Source organism: Schistocerca gregaria, chromosome 1 (assembly GCF_023897955.1).
Source record: "Schistocerca gregaria isolate iqSchGreg1 chromosome 1, iqSchGreg1.2, whole genome shotgun sequence".
Lineage (NCBI taxonomy): Eukaryota > Metazoa > Arthropoda > Insecta > Orthoptera > Acrididae > Schistocerca > Schistocerca gregaria.
The window spans coordinates 847,603,514-847,625,672 of NC_064920.1; the positions used below are offsets into that span (position 1 = coordinate 847,603,514).

Below are 22,159 nucleotides of genomic sequence, written 5' to 3' on the forward strand. Positions count from 1 at the left end.
AATTTTTTTCATTCACCAATAATATGTACTACTGGCGCTACAAACCTCTATTTTGTACAAGTAAATACGAAAGAGTCCTCCCTTCTGCACACACTTAGCGGCATCTACAGCTCTTCATATCTTCATAAGAAAGACTTTTCACCACGAGTCGTAGGCTGATCTACCAGAATGAAAACCTGACTGGGCAGATCTGTGCATGGTAGTTACAAAATAAGCGTAGGCTTGCACGAGCCCTACACACGCACCAATCGGTAGACCAACTGGATGTGCGTAGGCGTTTTGACCGACCGATCGAAGAACATTCCCCGTCCGGATGTTAGGGCCATCCGACAGCTAAACTCCACAACTGTGACAACAGTTCATCTTTTGCACTGCGCGTGGGATTAAATGCTGATCTAATATACGCGACAGGGTGCGCGACGGGTGAAACTGACATGTTAAATATTGGATGTTTGTGGAACACGTGGTGCGAGGAGCATAGCGATATAGATGCAATAAATGTATTATGGTTTCGTGTGGCATATAGAATAAAAGTTAAATTGGCCTTCTGTATTTCAGTTTTAAGGTTTTATTTCCGACACTTATCGGAAATGAAATCTAAAAACCGACATGTCGACTTCAGTGGACGTTAATTCATAGAATATATTTGCTTCATAAAAAAGTCCAGCCTATATCCAAGAGCTGTTTTATGAAGAGCATCTTGTGGATTTTTTTTACAAGTCTAACAATTGCTAAATGTTTCATTTTTTATGTACCTGTTTTCATTATACGGTGTTCTCCCATCGTATGCAGTCAAACTGCTTCGAACCTGGAACGAGTTTCTTAAACTTACAGGTCATCTAGAACATCTTATATGCTACGTACACAACTTAATAAGGTTTATATAAATGATTTTCGTTTATTTTGCTTTACAACGATGTATTCCCTCAGTCAACTTACATCACGCTGCAGGTTTCAGGAATTATTTTAGTTTATAATTGTGGGGTACAACAGCAGTGAAGTTTAGGTCCTAATTTCTACCAGTAGCTAGAAACCGTAATACAGCTAACAGTCTCTCGTCGCAGCTTGAGCCAATCTCATGACTATTCCTACTCGTTAAGAATGGTTTGCTGACCAGCAACTCCCAAATGCATCATTCATCCACTGTTAGATAATTACGAAAATCACCAAACCCCTCTGCTTAAGTAACAGAACGTGGGTGAATTTCTTTCATTGCATTAGCCACTTCTTTGCTCGCAGCTCTTCTTTCGACTTTGTTAGCTCCGACCGCCAAGGCAAAAACCAGCCTTTTTTCTGTAAAAAACCGAGCGGGATCTCATAGAACAAATACAATGAACTTCGGATAAACCACAATAATAGGGCGGCGCTGTAATCGTTGACTTCAGTTGGTCGAGACTTGTGTGGGTTGCCACGAAATTGGTCGGTCTGCCAATAAATTTGTGGATTTGTAGGGGCCTTTACTGCCCAAACACGATGATATTGCACTTGGCCGTAACCGACCGAAAACGCCTTCACTCCCAAGTGCAATAATATTGTGGTCGACTAATACGCATGCACATGTGTATCATTCTTACAGCTACGAGACAACTGTTTTTCCCCAAGTAGAGTGTAACCGATGATACAACTACTGAGTTAATCAGACGTAAAAATCTACTCCATTTTTTTCTTTGCTGTCATTTGTGAAAAAACTGCACTGAATTATCTGAGCACGTTTGAACATGTAATCAACTGCATTTTCACTCATGTCTCGTGTGGATACATCTGAAAGAGTGAATGGCATTAATATGACAAAACAAATGCGAAAACTAATGTAGCACACGGACCACCTAGGAAAACTAAGTTCTTTCCAGGTTATATACAGGGAGCTGGAAGAGAATTTCGCCCGCACATATGCTTCTGCCAGTTACTTTAGTGTTGCAATTTCTTTCATATCTTGCTACGATAAATAAACCATTTAGTAAGCAAAACTAATGCTTTCAGAATACTGGAAAAGAAAACTGTCTTCCCAGATCACTATTTGGTGAGAGGGCATAATACATGCTGACAAGGATAGACTTATAAATATGTGGGTTCGAGTTTTTTTATCGGCGTACTTGGGTAACTATCAGAAAACACGTCAAATGACCTCTGCAAGTAGTTACAATTTGCCTTGCTATACCTACAGTATATACTAAAGTATCTTACCGCTCCAGCCACGGATGAAGCGAGGAACAAATGGTTGGTTATAGGCATCTGTGCAACTTGATACTGGACACCATGATTCCAACAGGGGTTTCGTACAGAACTGAAGAGCAATATTTGATTCCGGCCTGATAACCAGTTACTGGAAATTTCTAATTAGATTTTCCCGCGGTATTTTCGTCGTCCGTTCGTGCCAAATGAGATTTACCAGCTATTCCATATCTATCACGGCGATCCGCTTCATACTACCCTTCTGTGTACGCTCGAAATTCCGTGTTAGAATGAACCGGCAATCCTTCAATTCATCCAGTTCCCACATATAAAACAGCTTCAAGCGTCTGATTACTTTTGTTGTGAGTCAATATGTTAAATGTTTGACGTTATGCATATGATCGACGTTTTGAAATAATGTTTGAAGTGTCTTTGCAATCTGTCAAGTATTCTCACTCTCAAATACTATATGCATATAGTCTGAGTAACTGGCGTAACGTTAGTACGCTACCTGTTTTGAAAACTTTTTTTTTTTTTTGCTTCAGGAATCCGTTAGATAAGCAACCTTCAATTTGGGCTGTGCACCATGACCAGGGTTAAGAGATCCCATCCACTTTATCAGTATTCCAGTACGTACACCGATAACATTCACTTTTGCTAGGCATTATAGATATTGTAAGAGATGGGGGCTTTCAAGGCTGTCCTCAAATTGTCGCAACGTAAGTCAGATTCGTGGTAATGTACCACCATATGGTAAGCATAACAAATATGTTTGAGTTATCTGTCGTTAGATGCTTTCATGAACTATACCGTTTAGCCGGAAGTTCTTTAGAACTGTCTCCTTTCAGGCAACACAGGCAAATTAGCGACGTAATGTTTTCTGAAAGAGAGGTTAGGTAAGGCACGTCTAAGAAATAACGAAACGACAGGTAATTCAGTGGTCTTCAATAAACACCAAAACAAAAATTATAAAATAAGACAGTATACTGCAAGCAGTTCTCGAACACACAGCCTCCGCCAGACTGGGCTTGGGCCTGCCCGAGGCGTGAATCAGACCAGTGATGTCACTGACAACTGCCCGGCTGGCCTGCCAGGCTACACTGTTGCCAAGTTAGGCGCGGCCTTACCCAACAACCTGCGTCAATACGGCTCTCAAGACGTCGAAATGACATTGCACTCGGCCCAGCCAGGAATAAAGTATTCATTAACTGCAGGGTCGATGCTTAAGAAACTGTGCTTAAGTCAGTGGCTTGAAATGCATTAATTAGATCAGTTTCTAGTCGCCAAACTAACGCCCAACTATACCATGACTGGAAATTTTGCATATTATAACATTAAGAGATATTTCCCTTTGTTGTTGTTTGAATTTCGCTATAAAAATGCTAACATCTTATTTATTACAGCGGGCACGATCTTTTATGAGAAAACACCCGCAATTGCTACTTCAATCATTCAGCAGGTAAAAATCGTCAAACAAAAACAAGTACAGACAATCGCATGTTATCGGCATTCATTAGGCTTCAAACGCTGTATCTAAAAAAGAATGAAGGGGTAAAAAAGTAACATGTGGCACGCTCATTTAAGCTAATTCATGATTGGTTTTACGTCTCTGGCAAACTATACTGGTACACGGAAGTTAATTTTGCATCAAATGCCAACCGTTACACGATAAAATTTTGTAACACGCCACAAACGTTCATTCAGGCTTGATGTTACAGTATCATTCTTATGGGCATGGTGGAAGAATTTTATGTTTATTAACTGAGTTTCCCACACTTTTTATTCTCAGAGCTGACGTGCGTTATTGTCAGTGGATACAGTAGTTTATCATAAACAAAGGAAACATTTTCTTGTCAAATCAAGGATAATCGGTAGTTTAAGTGCGACACACAATGGGCTACATAAGGGAATATGTGACGTCAATACTCTATTCTCCTTATTCAAATGTCAACAACAGCTGCAACCATCTACACAAGTAATATAACAGAAAAATCAGGTTATTACTACATTCTCCCCACGTCTTGTTTATCGTCAGTTTAAAACGAAATATCTCATCAGAATCTCCAGCCAATCTTCCACCAGCAACTGAGAAACGCAGAAACTGAGTATCCTTACATACGACCATGTAAATATCAATGACATCACTAATGACATTTTAAAATTGTTTGCTACAAAAAATTAACAAACTATGCAGCTCAAACATCCTTCCTAGTTAATTTAAGAGGCTGTTCAAATTCAAACTGTTGTTTATCGAAATATAACCGAAACTATTTTGTTCATGAGCACAGCAACATAGCAATTTCTTGTCACTATTATCCAACGGCCATTTTGATTGTGGTATTTGACGCTTTAATTTTCAAGGTAGCGGAATCATTTTAAACAACATGCAATCACTACGGAATAATATGACGTAATACTACTTTTTAGTTGTCTCTTGTACACACAATACTTACATAATATTGCAAAGCTGTTTCTGGGCAGCGGAATGTGCTAACCAACTCTCACTATAAAACACTACCTTCGTCAATGAACGTTTGCGCAAACTGCGGGAGTTTCTCGCACAACACGAGAATTCTCGTAAAACGGAAGAGGAACTGTACCAACATGGCGGGGCATGAGTGTCGCTTGTTGTTTGTTTATATTTGAATGTTGGTGGCACTGTGGTATATTTGCACGATCAAAATATGAGTTATGCCGTACACAAATGTGTTTCACAGATTTTTTTATTTGTAGGGAACTTTGGAAAGTCGGCGTAAACTTATCTTTACATAGAGCATTGCTGGGTCATCATGTCGCTCAACAAGTTTATGCATCCCAGAAATATCTACAAAAATCCTCCAAATTTTAAAGAGCTGGCGATATTATATCCAGATTTTCGGAAACATGCGAAGCAGGTAAGCAAGACATATAGTACTAGGAAAATTCGACTGTCCACTTGATATCGACACAACATTAAATTATATCAGAAGAAAATTGGATTCAGATGATAAGTGTCATATACTGTTATTGTTATGACTTTTGTTGTCTTCACTCCGAAGACTGGCTTGTTGCAGCTCTCATAGACTTGTATATGAGTCAGATTTACTTAAAGTTTATACTTCGCACAGGATGTCGCAGGAAAAGTTTCAATTAACTTCCAAGACCAGGAAGCTCTTCGTGCACTTACGACGGCGTTGTTAAAGAAAGATTTTGGGCTGGAAGTGAAGATTCCAAGTGGTCGCCTTGTGCCAACATTACCACTACGCCTTAACTATTTGCTATGGATTGAAGATTTGTTAGCACTCTGTGATGGAAATCAAGAAAAATCAGTTTGTGGCATAGACATAGGTAAATGCTGTAATTCTGACAGTAATATTTGTTCATTGAAAGTAATAGATTGTTCAGTTCCAAGCAGTTCAAAATATTAATAATACCCACACGTTGTTACGTAGAGCAATGAGTATAGGTTTTGTATTAGTTCCAGTGTCAGTATTCCGCACCTGTCTCTGATGATCATAAATGATTTTGTTCACCTCTGTTGCATCGATCTTGTTTGTATTTGACATAGTAATAAGCATTCCCTTGAGCATATGCTTTTGCTGACAGCTCAGCTCATTTCACGTACTGATATTTCTATTTAGAAAGTGATATATGTGTATAAGTGTAGGAATAAAAATATTTTATTTGTCAGGCACTGGAGCATCATGTATTTATCCCCTGTTAGCTGCAAAAAAGAATGGTTGGCATATGATTGCATCAGAGACGGATCACGAGAGTGCAAATGCAGCCAAAATTAATGTGGAAAACAACCATCTTCAGGAACTGATAAAAGGTTAGTGTTGCTACATAAGTAATATAAAAGATTTGTAGTACCAGTAGCTATCGTAATCACTTGTGAATGTTTCGGAGACATTTTCAAATATTTCATGAGTAATTCAATTAAAGTTTTTGATTACTATTTCATGGAGGTGGCTTTGTAATCAACAAACAATATGCAGTAATTATGTAATGCTGACACATAATGGAGTCTGAAATCTTGATTGAGTTTATAGACTGGTTTGTAGTGTGGTTCGTGGTCTATGTTTGATTAGACAGTGACAGTGTGGTTGAGAGTTGGCCAGGCAACTGTAAATGAATACAAAATAATTGTTGAGGTGACGCCCTGCTCTAGAATATAGTCCATGTTCACACCATATTTAACACACATTTTGTTATAGAAGCTAAAACCACAAGGTAATTTCAGAAAATCTATATTGTGTAATAGATAAGTCTCTGACGAGAATATTGTTTGTATACATCGTTCATAACTTTCAAAAAAGCCATGAATGAGAAGAACGGATGTTCTATCTAACTCTTGCTGATATGACTGTAGAAATAGGCAATACAGCAATTAACTACTCTGTGTTAGTATAGTTATTGACGGGCCATTCCTCACATTTCCTCCCTGATGCCACACATGTTAAACATAAACTAAAGATGGCCATCTTCACTTCGTCATTTAATGAAGAATAGTCGTTTTACATGATTCACAATGCATTACATACAAAAATAAAAAATATTAACGTTAATTTTATTTAATTTTTGATTGGAGAGTCTCTGATATCTATCTTGTGTGGGTGAAATTACCATGTTGGATGTGCATACTTACGATATATACTAGGCAGACTCTATTGCATGTCCAGTATGTAAACCCCAAAGTAATTTGTAGCTCAATGAACTACTTTCTTAGATGTTTATCACAACCTCTCTTATAGCTTTGTAGAAACTTATGCCTGTATGAGATCTACTTGCAACCAGCTGTACTTCTATTTTAATGTCTATCATTCATGGCACATTAAAATGTCCCCTTCTCCCTCTTTCCGACCTCTCCCCTCCTTGTAGAATCTTGTCATGCCTGGTGACTTTACAAGTCAGTAGAAAGGAGCAGTCATTGTCATATTCTAGGAACTTTGTTGGAACTGTCATAGGGACACAGTATTGAGAGAACCTTTATACGGGGATAATATCTTTTCTAGGTACCTTATAAACAGATCTTCCACAACATTTTTGCATAACTCCAACCACAATAATGCATTGCCAGTGCTAATCAACCTCAAACCAGTTCACACCACACTGCATCACACCATACCTTCCAGTATCACACATGTTGAAGAACTTGGCCCATAAGCTTTTGTAAAGATTCAGCTACCTCTCATCATTGTCTGACATGAGAAATATCCTACAAAGACCTTGTTTTCATACTGCCAAGTGATGTTCTGTTGACAACTCAGGACAGCAATATCCTAATTTTTAGTCCTAAGCAAATTGTACATGTCACAGATCATTATGTTGTGAAAAATTCAGCTTTTAAACCTGCCCCATATAACCCACCCACTACTTCCTTTTGCGAACATTTCTTATCTCATCAGAAATGAGGACATAATTATGTTAAAGCAGTTAGGCTGCAGTTACTGCACTGCAATCTATGAAGGTACAAAAATTAATCAGCTCTCCATTAATGAGAATTTCTAGAGCTAAACTGTGACTTTACGGGGAAATAAGCACTCATTAGCTGAATGTTGCATGCAACAACACTCATGGCTTCAACAATTGCGCTCTTTGAATCCCCCTTTCTTTCCCTCAAAATGAGTTACTTTCATTTACAGGAGAACTTGAAGATGGCAGCATGTACTCCCAAAAATGTTGTATTTTCCAAGAATTCCAGCTTTCTAACTTTGTGGTTGGATGTAACAATAAAATGAAAAGTGTAGTAGCAGTTGTTCACCATATACAGGGTGTTACAAAAAGGTACGGCCAAACTTTCAGGAAACATTCCTCACACACAAAGAAAGAAAATATGTTATGTGGACATGTGTCTGGAAATGTTTACTTTCCATGTTAGAGCTCATTTTATTTCTCTTCAAATCACATTAATCATGGAATGGAAACACACAGCAACAGAATGTACGAGCGTGACTTCAAACTCTTTGTTACAGGAAATGTTCAAAATGTCCTCCATTAGCGAGGATACATGCATACACCCTCCGTCGCATGGAATCCCTGATGTGCTGATGCAGCCCTGGAGAATGGCGTATTGTATCACAGCCGTCCACAATACGAGCATGAAGAGTCTCTACATTTGGTATCGGGGTTGCGTAGACAAGAGCTTTCAAATGCCCCCACAGATGAAAGACAAGAGGGTTGAGGTCAGGAGAGCATGGAGGCCATGGAATTGGTCCACCTCTACCAATCCATCGGTCACCGAATCTGTTGTTGAGAAGTGTACGAAAACTTTGACTGAAATGCGCAGGAGCTCCATCGTGCATGAACCACATGTTGTGTCGTACTTGTAAAGGCAAATATTCAAGCAGCGCATGCGGAGTATCCCGTATGAAATCATGGTGGTGAATCGAGGAAGTACAGTACATACTGACGAAACTAAAATGAGCTCTAACATAGAAAATAAGCGTTTCCTGACCCTTGTCAACATAACATCTTTTCTTTACTTGTGTGTGAGGAATGTTTCCTGAAAGTTTCTCCGTACCTTTTTGTAACACCCTGTAGAGTGGAGATGCTGAGTCGCAGGAAGGCACAACAAAAAGATAGTCGGAAATTAAGCTTTCAGCCTACAATGCCCCACACACACAAAACCACAGTCTCTGGCAGATGGATGTGTGTGTGTGTGTGGTATATTTTCGACAAAGCACTTGTTGGCCGAAAGCCAACTTTCCGACAGTCTTTTTTATTGTGCCTTTCTGCACCTCAGCATCTCAGCTACACAGTGAGTTCCAACTGTCCTTTTCATTATATTGTTACATTCCTTTGTGGTTGGATGCTAATAATAATGATGGTGGTGATTCAGTTCCTTATAGTTGGCAGTATTTAGGAGGAATGAAGAAGTGATGCGGTGGCACAACATTGTTTGGTGGTGTAAAAAAGGGTGCAGTCGGATTAGTATAAAATATCCTAGTGAAATGAGATTAAAAACTGTGTAAAGGAGATAGGGGAATTGATCGGTACAGAAGGTAGGCTGAATTTACACTGCTCACAATGCTGAGCCAAATGGTGAAGTGCTGAAATTGCATGGCAATCAAGGGGCTTGATGTAACAATAGATCAGCGTGGTGGCCTCTTAGACTGCAGGCTGAGCTGGGTGAGATGATCCAACGTGATGTAATATAAAAAGGTTTTCAGAAATTACTGCAACCAGTCGCCTTTTATGTAGATGTATTTTATTTAACCATGACCGGTTTCGAGCTGCCTAGCAACTCATCATCAGATGGTATATACATTTAGTGCTTTTTTGTACCCATTGTGTGGGTGGTTGAGTATCTGTGGAGATAAATCTTTCTGCAGGTATATAACTACAACTCTTATGTAATTAGGAGTTACATTCTCTAAGATACATGTAACTCCTAATTACATAAGAGTTGTAGTTATATACCTGCAGAAAGATTTATCTCCACAGATACTCAACCACCCACACAATGGGTACAAAAAAGCACTAAATGTATATACCATCTGATGATGAGTTGCTAGGCAGCTCGAAACCGGTCATGGTTAAATAAAATACATCTACATAAAAGGCGACTGGTTGCAGTAATTTCTGAAAACCTTTTCACACCACAGTCGCAGTGTTCCACATCCACAATGGATAAAAGTCTTGTGATGTAATATAGTCACAAATTAGTTTGTATTTTGTGTAATTGTTTGGAGCAGTTTTATGCAATAAATATCAAAAGCTCATTGCTAATGTGCTTGAATGCCCCATGTTGTGGGATTAGAAAAACAAACATTTCCACAACAGGGATCTGCTACGTCACACTCAGAAGGAAATAGCTCAAGTTTGTAGAGCAGACAGTAAGTACAGAAAGTAAAATAAATGACTACAAAAATACTAGCAAGTGACACAAAAGTATTGTGTATTGTTGTTGTTGTGGTCTTCAGTCCTGAGACTGGTTTGATGCAGCTCTCCATGCTACTCTATCCTGTGCAAGTTTCTTCATCTCCCAATACCTACTGCATCCTACATTCTTCTGAATCTGCTTAGTGTATTCATCTTTTGGTCTCCCTCTACGATTTTTACCCTCCATGCTGCCCTCCAGTACTAAATTGGTGATCCCTTGATGCCTCAGAACATGTCCTACTAACCAATTCCTTCTTCTAGTCAAGTTGTGCCACAAACTCCTCTTCTCCCCAATTCTATTCAATACCTCCTCGTTAGTTATGTGATGTACCCATCTAATGTTCAGCATTCTTCTGTAGCACCACATTTTGAGAGCTTCTATTCTCTTCTTGTCCAAACTAATTATCATCCACGTCTCACTTCCATACATGGCTACACGCCATACAAATACTTTCAGAAATGACTTCCTGACACTTAAATCTATACTCCATGTTAACAAATTTCTCTTCTTCAGAAATGCTTTCCTTGCCGTTGCCACTCTACATTTTATATCCCATCTACTTCAACCATCATCAATTATTTTGCTCCCCAAATAGCAAATCTCCTTTACTCATACAGTAAAGCTGCATGCCCTTGGGAAAAATTATGGCTGTAGTTTCCCCTTCTTTCAGCCGTTCGCAGTACCACAACAGCATGGCCGTTTTGATTAGTGTTACAAGGCAAGTCAGTCAATCATCCAGACTGTTGCTCTTGCAACTACTGAAAAGGCTGCTGCCCTTCTTCAGGAACCACACATTTGTCTGGTCTCTCAACAGATACCCCTCTGTTGTGGTTGTACCTACGGTACGGCTATCTGTATTGTTGAGGCACGCAAGCCTCCCCACTAACGGCAAGCTCCATGGTTCATGGGGGGATTATTGTGTACATCTGAATTGTGTACAGATTTCATCATTTTGATAATGATTACAGTATTCAATAAATTGGTCATGAAATGTGTTTGCATTAATAACTGTTGATGTAATTTTTGCATTATGTAATTTTTGAATGTCTCTCTGACATTCCTCACTCTTCTTGTAGCATTACTGTTTGCTCTGTTATTTGGAAAGCATGCTGCAAAAGCATTATTTCCAATTATGCCCTGATCAACACACAATTGAAGGGAGATGTCCGGCCCATCTTCCTCAATTATCATGTTGTGCAGGAGGCAGATATGCAGAATAATAATGTCTGTGTTGTTTAAAGAAGTTTCAGTTTCCTTTTGGAGAAGACGCCACTTGCTGACCATAATTCAGAATGCATTTTCTACTACCATTATAGTCCTTGATAATTTCTTATCGAATAAACTTACTCAGTGACAGTTCAGGAAACACACATTAAATTTTCTTGTTGGGAAAAGGCTTCATCTCCACTCAACATTAATGCGGTTTTTCTGAAGTACCGGTTATTTCTTTTGGTGGTGGCCAGTTTTTCAGAATGTTAGAAATATTAGTGTACAAATCACTTGTTCTAAACGCCATGCCATTTGATTGTTTACTGTAACAACTAACTTCAATTGCTATTAATCTGCAGTTAACATCAGCTACTACTAGAAACGCAAGCAAAAAAAAAAAAAAAAAAAAAATCCTAGTTGTAGTACATTGTCTCAGAATGAGGGGGAGCATTTAACCTGAATGTGAAAATTCCAATTGACATGCATGTGTTGTTCAGCAGTTTGAAACCGTGGTATAATAGGAGGAGGCAGGTATACAGGGCTCAATATCTTCCATATTGTGACAGATTTTTTCATGCGTACATTGTGCGACTGTGGTTAGACTCATTCAAAATGACAGTGAAAGTAGCTTGAGAGGCACCCTGATCAGCAAAAATCTTAAAATCAATGCAATGAACAGAACTGAACAATGTGAAGGATCTTTTCACGATTTGCAGTAGTGTGCGAAGAACCAAAAATATTGTATTTAGTGTAAAGTCTACTGAATTATGTATGCATATATTCGTGTCTGTATTTCCAAGTGAGTTGGTGAAGACTAAGTGAAAACTGGTTCATGGAATAATATTAATCTGAAAAGGTTTGAAAACCAATTCATTGAATAATATGAACCTGAAAAGGTTTGAAACAGATTCATGGAGTAATAAAAAACTATTAAAAAAAGTGACTGGTTGCAGTTTTATGTATTTAAGTTCTAAGTGAAAATATTTACATGACATGTTGCAACAAATTTTAAAGTTAGAGATGCAAGATGACAGTTGTCATTCTGCACTGAGTTTGCTTCCCATTATATGGAAACTGTCACCTGAAGCCCACTTGACAGCTAAAGGATGATTCAAAAAGAGTGTCAGTTTTGAAACAGCTGGTAAAATTTTGTTTGTCAGTTGGTGACATTGTTTTGATTTGTTTCTATCTCCAGGAACAGTTTGATTGTTGACTCAGTTTCAATTTCTCGCATTCAGTGTCTAACCCTGGAGCAGTTCACTTGCGCGCAATGTGAGCCATTCACAAAAATGTTTTAGCAGAATGGAGGAAGTTATGCTGTAACTGTCAGGCGACTTTATACAATTCTAGGTTGTAATGAGGCACCAAATGAATCAACAGTTTGCAGACTTACGAAAAAGTTTTTTGAGAGGGATTCAGCAGTAAACCTTAAAGGTCCTTGCCATCATTGTCTTGGTCGAAGTGAGGAAAATGTTGCAGTTGTTCACGACACTGTGGCTGTCAGCGCAATGTGATCAATTCGTCACTGCTCCCACCATTTGGGCTTAAGCTGTTCTTCAGTATGAAGAATTCTCTGGTATGATCTCCCTTAACGCCCCCCCCCCCCCCCCCCATAAAATTCATTTGACACGGCAGTCGAAAGGGACAAGACAACAGTCTGTTGACTGGGTTCTGAGAGGACAAGAGCTTTGCATAATAAAATCATGAATTTTGTGGATAAGCAGAACTATCGTATTTGGGGATAAGAAAATCCTTCCATGATCCAATAAAGAGAAGCATATCCACAGTGAGTGTCAGTGTGGTGTGGCTTTTTGTCAGGCGCCATCATCAACCGTTATTTTTCTGAAGTTGGTACAAGACAACTATAACAGTCAATGGAGACTGATATCATACAATGATGTGGGAGTTTTTGTGTCCCCATATGGATGGAATGGACATTGAATAGTCTTGGTGTCAGCAGGATGGTGTCACCTGCCATATTTACCACAAAACAATTCAGTTGCTCCATGAGCAGTTCCCAAATTGCCTCATTTCCCGCAATGCCGATCATCAATGGCCGTCAAGGATCATCAATGGCCATGAAGGTCATGTGACTTAACTCCTTGTGATTTTTTTTCTTTGAAGTCGTCTTAAGTCAGTGGTGTATGCCAATAATCCCTGAAATATCCATGACCCAAAGGAGTAAATTCGATGAGTTGTCAGTGAAATACATGTGGTATTTGTCATACAGTCATAGTGAAGCCAACACAGTAGAGGAAGTCATATGCCTCACATTTTGCATACATGAAATGGGAAGGTTAGCTGAACATATTTATGTATTTTGTTTCTGCTTTTTGTAAAAATAAATTTCATACTTTGATATATCAAAACCAACACTTTCTTTTAACTACCCTGTAGAATTAGAATGCAGCAGATTTTACTGGAAGAATTGCAACATTCTTAAACTCCTTCCACTGCACATTCTCTCATGTCGAATTACGGGCTGGAAATGTCAAGCTGAAATCATCATTTTATACTCCAAACTCATGGAAACTTTGATATTTTCAGTGAACTGCCATGAACATCAGTTTGACTCCATCTCAGCTCTCTTATAATTTATAAAATGTGGTGAATATACCACAGATTGTAATTTTCTGATAGTAAAAACTGTTTTGCAAACTTGATAATGTGTACCTACCTGATTGTGATCATAAGTAGTATTAACCTTCCTTGAAGCAGGTGTCCCTGTACTCATTCTGAAGTAATTGCAAAATTTATCTTTTCTCAGGTCACTCTGCAAATGAATAAATTTTCCTGTGGTCCTTCTCTCTTTGTTCATTTTGTTTGCACAGTCCTTCTCTCCTCACAGTCCTCTCCTTGTTCATTTTATTCACCAATTCACAACTGCCTTGAATTCAGAGAGCACTGTTTTCTGCTAAAACCAAATTTACTGGGTCGAGGAAAACTGACATAATTCAAAGACTGTCCAACAACTACTGCTCCACATTGAAAGATAGCTCTGCATCGCATGGAGTGTAAAAGCTCCAGCATATAACATCACTTTAGAGACTCGGCGTCGCATAACAGGCAGTGTAAATTCTGATTTAGGCTGCAAGCAAAGTACAAAATGTTCTGGTGTACAGGAGCAGAAATTGTTTTAGTGTGTTATAGTAACCGTGAACACAGAGCTTCTCAGGATGGTGGGTTTGTAAATTATGAAAGCATGTAGAAGGTGATAAGCATGGTGTGGCAAAGCGAGAAGACAGATGAATTTGGATGAAATGCTTTGGGGTAGGTATAAGAATTAAAGTAAGCAGCAGTCATGCAGCACTAATGGAATACTACACCATAAATTACAGTTTGATGTGTATGATCATGTCCTAGATTATCACTTTGACCCATAACCAGGAGTGAAGAGTGTGCTTAGGTTACATTCTGAGGCTATGAATGGTCTTGCTTTAAGCAGCTAATGCCTCAATACCAAAATCTTGTGAGTGTCAATCTGGGATAAGATTACAAATAAACAGAAAGGACCATTCTTGTTGTTTTTTGTGTCATAGTTGGGCAGTATAATATAATCTCTTCAACTACATGTTACTCTGCAGTTCACAGTTAAGTACCTGGCAGAAGGTTCATCGAGCCACCTTCAAGCTATTTCTTTACCATTCCATTCTCAGACAGTGTGCAGGGAAAACAAACACTTAAATCTTTCCACATGAACTGTGATTTCTCTTATTTTATTATGATGATCATTTCTCCCTATGTAGGTGGGCCCCAACAAAATATTTTCACACTCTCAGGAGAAAGTAGGTGATTGGAATTTCATGAGTAGGTTTTGCTGTAACAGAAAATGCCCTTTGGTTTAATGATTGCGACCCCAGTTCACGTATCATATCCATGGCACTTTCTCCCCTATTTTGCGATAATGTAAAACGAGCTGCCCTTTTTTGAAGTTTTTTGATGTACTCCATCAATCCTATCTCATGTAGATTCCACACTGCAAGCGTTACTCTAGAAGAGGGCAGACAAATGTAGTCTCTTTAGTAGACCTGTTGCATTTTCTAAGTGATCTGCCAAAAAACTGCAGTCTTGTTGTTGCTGTGAGCACCACATTGAAATGTGCATCTAGTATGCTCTGAAGAGAAAGGGAACAACAACTACATAGTTCCACCAGCTGCTCCACTTCGTCTGAAAGAGTCTATTGCTCAAATTGGAATGATTGTTTTTGAGTGTTTCACTTGCCATTCAGTAAAGCAGTCCTCAACCCAAAGGTTGGTTTAAACCCTACTGTGCTTTACTAGGCATGGTCCCTGTTGGATATGGTATGCCTTTATCTTCCTTGATAACATTACAATGCTTCCTGAGAACTTATCGCCTGAATTGAAAGATGGCTATTTGTTTAAAATGTAGCTACACTTTGTGAGTCATATTGGGTTTTCTCCCATCCAGCATCAGTAATTTCTGGGGCTACTAACCAAAGAGACAGAAAACCACTATTTACTTCATGCCATCTGTCCAAAGATGCTACTTCAGAATGAATCAACTGCATTCTCAAGAATGTGTAGTCTGCCTTCACATCAATACTAGATCATTCTTGAACAGTGCAGTAGGTAATTCATTTCAAGTAAGGGTGTACAGGATGGCATCTCAGTATAAAATGTTAAGAAAGCAGAGTAATCTCATTTATAAATATGATTTAAACAGTATGACAGGTCTACCAAATCTCATTTGCTACCAGAGAATGCCACTGATTAAAATTAAGTGAGGATCATGATATAGGTATGTAACTGCAAAGACGCCATTAGGTTCTCTTCAAACAGTAACAACAACCATGGAAGTAGGCAGCTTATAATGTCCAAGAAAAACAGTGTAATAAATTCTGAGGATGCCATAAGCAGATGGGTCAGGAAAAACTGTGATAACACTGAATGCAAAATATGGGAGTAGTAGTGAGCCCTTGACAGAATTCCTAGTCATAGATGTTGGCCTAAAAATGAGTGGAAAAAACTCACAGGTATAAAGGAAAATACATCAGTCATGAGTCCATCAGTGCACTAAGTCAATAAAAATCATTTTGATGCTGAAATATTATGCATATTTTCCAACAGCTCTAGCCATTCATCAAGAAGTCTTCAGCTGTAATTCTATAATTTGTTAATATATCCAGCAATGAACACTGCCTTTAAAAAAATTACGTAGTTCAATGATTCATGAGAGACATGTGTTCTGCAGTACAGCTGGTTGGCCAAGATAAAATACTCACACCGCTTGTGGAAAAGGAAGAAAAATATGATTTCTGTATGTGCAACCCTCCATTCTTCAAGAATGAAGAACAACTTGATCAGAAGAAAAAGTCACGAACTGCTGAGCGCCCACCTCCACGTAATGCCTGGACAGGATCTATTGATGAGGTGGTTACTCCTGGTGGTGAAATAGGTCTCATTAGTAAGATTGTGGAGGAGAGTCTACAGCTCAGGAACAGCATCAGGTGAGCCATTCTGCCAGTGAAAATAACCTCAAGTATTCTGAGTAATGATGTGTAGACTTTGACTGAAAATAATGTTAGGTACTAATTTTCTTGTACATTGGCCCATGTTAGACTAGTAACTTCGTTTTATCATTTATTTTATTCATAAATTTTAACTGTTAAAATTGTTATAAAATTTATAATTTATGGATTACATAGTTTGTAGCCAAGTTAATGAATCAATTTTCAATGATGTTTCATCTACATCTACATGACTACTCTGCAATTCACATTTAAGTGCTTGGCAGAGGGTTCATCGAACCACAATCATACTATCTCTCTACTATTCCATTCCCGAACAGCGAGCAGGAAAAACGAACATCTAAACCTTTCTGTTCGAGCTCTGATTTCTCTTATTTTATTTTGATGATCATTCCTACCTTCCCTTGTTGTTTCTGTAGTGTAGAAAAAGTCAGCATTCATTCATCTACAAACTCAGAACTCTGGAGATTTAATTATTCATGATTTATTACAGAACTCTGGAGATTTATTTATTCATGATTTATTATTATTTTATTTTGATGATCATTCCTACCTTCCATTGTTGTTTCTGTAGTGTAGAAAAAGTCAGCATTCATTCATCTACAAACTCAGAACTCTGGAGATTTAATTATTCATGATTTATTACCATCCAAGTCACTTCCTCATATGTTGGTATTGTGCAAAACCACTTTTGGCATATTTACAAAAATGGCATTGAAAGTGCCTTAAGTTATTACAAACAAACAAAAACCACCATACAAGAAATCAGTGCAGTTTTTCCCAACATGAGACTGTTTTCAACTACTAGTGGTGAGATACAGTAGTATGGAAACTGTAAGACAGAAACATGAGATAGACATTTATATCATGCACACCACACTTGATTAAAACCCAAGAAGTGATAAATTGAGTGTGGAAAGCAAGACACAAGTTTGAAGTGCTCATAATACTGCCTATGCTCAAGCTATACCCTTCTTGAGAATCAGTGTAAAATGAAGAGAAATTTCCACAAGTACTTGTGACAAGTTAGTCAGAACAGTAACCTCAAAGCACGTTTCTAGATTAACATAAAAACTCTGCAAACCATTTCTAAGTACTTGGCAGAATGTATGTCCCATTGTACCAGGGACTGGTATTTCTTCCTGTTTAATTCACATATAGAGTGCGGGAAGACTGATTGTTTAAATGCCTCCATGTGTGCTGTAATTAATCTGGTCTTGTCCTCACAATCCCTATGAGAGCAATACACAAAGGGTTGTTGTATGTTTCTGGAGTCATTGTTTAAATCCGGTTCTTTAAACATTGTAAGTAGGCTTTCTCATCATAGTTTATGCCCGTCTTCTACATTCTTATGCGTAATATAAAATTACAGGCTATTTAATAAAACAATGAAAATAATTAATTTTAGACTTCATGTAATTGGATATAAAAAATCTATTCACTAAATAGGGGCAGGAGAACACACATATAAAGATAGGTTTTACGTATGCAAGCTTTTGGAGCAACTGGTTCCTTGTGCTGGCAGAAGGGTTGAAGGGGGAGGAAGAAGGGTGAAGGAAAAGGACTGGAGAGGTTTAGGGAAAGGGATAGTGTTCAGAAAAGTCACATGAAACCCCGGGACATGGGAGACTTCCCAGATGAGAAGAAAAGACCGATTGTTGGGGACTGCACCGGATGAGATTTTTAAATGTGAGAGCTTAAATATCCAAAACAGGGTATGCTGCAAGACAGAGGGGTTGCTGCTAAAACATCATGCACAAGTTAGGAGTGGAATGCTAAGTGCATTGTATGTAATAAAGGTGGGAGGGGGACAGCGAAAAATAGACAGATCAGAAAATGAAAGATGTAAAAAACTGAAACAGATTGAGTTAATGAGTAGTTACTGCGAAGAAATGCTGGGATGGAAGAAATTAATGTAAATGAAGACCATTTGGGTGACGGGAACCAAGGACATGTTGTAGTGCTAGTTCCTACCTGTGGAGTTCTGAAAAACTAGTGTTGGGGAAGTATCCAGAGGGCACTTCTGATACGAAATGGGTACCGAGATCACGACTGTCATGTTGAAGAGCATGTTATGCAACAGGATATTGTGTGTTGCTGGTATACGCCCCAAAGCCTATGCCCATTCATCGTAACTGATAACTTGCTGGTAGTCATGCCGATGTAAAAGGCCAGACAGTGTTTATGTAACAGCCGGTATATGACGTGTCATTTCGCAGGTGGCTCTCCCTTTGATAGTATATGTTTTGCCAGTTACAGGGCTGGTATAGGTGGTGATAGGAGGGTGCATAGGGCAAGTCTTGCAGCAGGGACGGTCACAGAGGTAGGAGCCAAATGGTACGGAGATTGGTGCAGAAGGAGCATAGGGCGTGACAAGGATATTGTGGAGATTGGGAGGACGATGAAAAAGTATTCTAGGTGTGATGAGCAAAATCTGACAAAATGGACCTCATTCCAGGGCATGGTTTTAAGAAGTAGCTGATTAACACATTCAAGACTGGGATAATACTTGAAGGACAAATGGTGTGCTCTGAGGATGTTTTTTGGAAGGATCAGCAATACCAGGATTGGATATGATGGCCCGGGAAATCTGCTTTTTAACTAGGCTGGTGGGGTAAGAGTGATGGTGTATTGCTGTAAAGAGCTTGCATCCGACCAAATATGTTTACCTCGAACGCCAATGCTGTAGGGGAGGGAGCGTTTGACATGGAAACGGTGGCAACTGTCAAAATGTAAGTACTGTTGTTTGTTAGTAGGTTTAATGTTGACAGAAGTGTGTAGTTGACCTTCAGTGAGGATGAGATCAACACCAAGGAGAGGGGCATGGGATTCGGAATAGGGCGATGTGAAATTAGCGCTGCAATGTGTCCTTGGTTCTCGTCACCCACGTGGCCTTAATTTATGTTAATTTCTTCCATCTCAGCTTTTCTTCACAGAAACTACTCCTTTTTTCAATTTATTCACTGCCCCCCCTCCCCTCTCCCCCCCCCCCCCCCTCCACTACATATAATGCACTTAGCTTTTCACTCTAAATAACTCAAGCACGATGTTTTAGCAGTAATCTCTGTCTTGCACATTACCCTGCCATCCACCTTTAAGCTCACAGGTTTTCAACCCTCTTGTGGTGGAGCCCCTAGCAAACAGTCCTTCCTTCTCATACTGTCCAGTAAATTGTAAGTCTCCCCTGACCTAGGGTTCTGGCTGACTTTTTTAAACTTCAATGGTTTTCCTAAACCTCTCCAGTCCTTTCCCTTCACTCCTCTCCCTTTCCCTTCCACCCTTCTTTCTAGAAGGAGCCACTGGCTCGAAAAGATTGCATACATATAACTATTTTTTATATGTGTGTTCTCTTGGTGCTGCTGGATGAGTAGTTTTTTTTTATCTGTCCAGTTATAGAAAATTTAATAAGCACAATAAAACTTTTTCTGTGGCACTTATGTTTGTTCGTTAACTGCTAATCATTCTGAAAGAAATTTGTTGTCTGTGTCATTTATCAGTCTCAGCCAGTATTCAAATAAGCTCCCATTGTCAACCTGTAATTGGCCTTCAGTAATGTAGCATTCATTTCCTGTTGGCGATGGTGCAAGTCACCATGTTGCAGCATTACATACACCCCACACCATTACAGAGCTTCCACCAGATTGAGCAATCCCCTGCTGGCTTGCAGGGTTCATGGATTCATGAGGTTGTCTCCATACCCGTACACATCAAGCTGCTCGATACAATTTGAAACGAGACTCGCCTAACCAGGCAACATGTTTCAAATCTTCAACAGTTCATTGAAATGTGCAGTAATTCTGTCACTTTGAACGACTCTCTTCAGTTGTTGTTGGTCCCATTCTTGCACAATTTTTTTCCAGCCGCAACGATGTCGGAGATTTGACATTTTACCAGATTCCTGATATTCATCGTACACTCGTGAAATGGTCATACGGTAAAAATCCCACTTCATCGCTACTTTGGAGATGCTGTGTCCCATCACTTGTGCCCCGACTCTAACACCACGTTCAGACTCACTTAAATCTTGATAATCTGCCATTGTAGCAACAGTAACCGATCTAAGAACTGCGCCAGACACATGTTGTCTTGTATAGGCATTGCTGACCGCAGTGCTGTATTCTGCCTGTTTACATATCTCTCTGTTTGAATATGCAGGCCCATATCAGTCTCTTTTGCACTTCAGTGTTTATACAAGATTCCTGTCAGGCTACCAGTAAATGTGAGAATGGACACTCAAAGGCTATTGAAAAGAGGAGAAAAAAAGAAAGAATATCACCCCCCTCCTTCTCTCCCCGCCCCTTTATTCCTCTGTTCCCAACACAAGTGCTATAATTACTGGTTATAGGAAAAGTTCCTCCTAGATGTCTTCAGTCGCCTGGTTATATTTCGTAATTTGTGTTCTGCATCTACATCTATACTGGGCAACCCAGTGTGAGGTGCAAGGCAGAGGGCTCATCCCACTGTAACAGTTATTAGAATTTCTTCTGATTCCATTCACGTGTGAAGTGTGGGAAGAATGGTTGTTTGAGTGCCTTTGTGCATGAAGTAATTATAATTATTCTAATCTTATCCTCATGATCCCTATGTGAGCAATACACAGGGGATTGTAGTGTATTGCTAGAATCATCATTTAAACCCAATTCTTGAAACTTTGTTAATAGACTTTCTCAAGATAGAGATAGACTATCTTCAAGAGTCTTCCAGTTCACTTCCTTCAGTATCTCTGTGACACTCTCCCATGGATTAAACAAACCTGTGATCATTCATGCTGCCCTTCTATGTATATGTTCAATATCCCCCCCATCAGTCTTAGTTGGTACAGGTCCCACACACTTGAGCAATATTCTAGAACCAGCCATACAAGTGATTTGAAAGCAATCTCCTTTGTAGACTGATTGAACTTTGCCAGTATTCTACAAATAAACCAAAGTCTACCACCTGCTTTACCGTTTCATACCTTACAAAGTGTTACACCCAGGTATTTGTATGAGTTGGTTGATACCAGCTGTGACTCATTGATATCATAGTCATATGACAGTATGTTTTTTGTTTTGTTTTGTGAATTGGACGGTTTTACATTTCAGATCATTTAAAGCAAGTTGCCAATATTTGCACCACTTTGAAATCATATCAAAATCTGGCTGAATATTTGTACAGTTTCTTACAAATAGTAATTCATTATAGATAACTGCATCATCTGCAAAAAGTCTGAGGGTACTGTTAATATTGTCTGCAAGATCATTAATATAGAGCATAAACAGCAAGGGTCCCAACGCACTTCCTTGGGGCATACACGAAGTTACCACTCCATCTGATAATGACTCTCCATCCAAGATAACAAGCAGTGTCCACCTTACCAAAAAGTCCTTAATCCAGTCACAAATTTCACATGGTACCTCATATAGTCAAACTTTTGACAACAGATG

The 22,159-nt window shown here is 39.0% G+C and overlaps 2 protein-coding genes across 4 annotated transcripts in view; one reads left to right on the top strand and one right to left on the bottom strand.

The window, feature by feature from the left end:
- The window catches only part of LOC126272653 (lissencephaly-1 homolog), a 179,194-nt gene extending 174,477 nt beyond the window's left edge, over positions 1-4,717 (bottom strand). The window contains exon 1 of the mRNA XM_049975660.1: positions 4,626-4,717. The gene's annotated coding sequence lies outside the window, so the exon portion shown is untranslated. The remainder of the gene's footprint in view (positions 1-4,625) is intronic.
- A 56-nt stretch (positions 4,718-4,773) lies between these two features.
- Positions 4,774-22,159, top strand: part of LOC126272640 (U6 small nuclear RNA (adenine-(43)-N(6))-methyltransferase-like) — a 40,172-nt gene continuing 22,786 nt past the window's right edge. For 2 of the 3 annotated variants that reach the window (XM_049975628.1, XM_049975646.1), the window contains exons 1-5: positions 4,774-4,820; positions 4,906-5,066; positions 5,280-5,499; positions 5,843-5,983; positions 16,457-16,712. In XM_049975628.1, the coding sequence (XP_049831585.1) occupies positions 4,962-5,066; positions 5,280-5,499; positions 5,843-5,983; positions 16,457-16,712 (722 nt within the window). In that variant the 5' untranslated portion in view covers positions 4,774-4,820; positions 4,906-4,961. The other variant, XM_049975637.1, reaches the window with a different exon arrangement.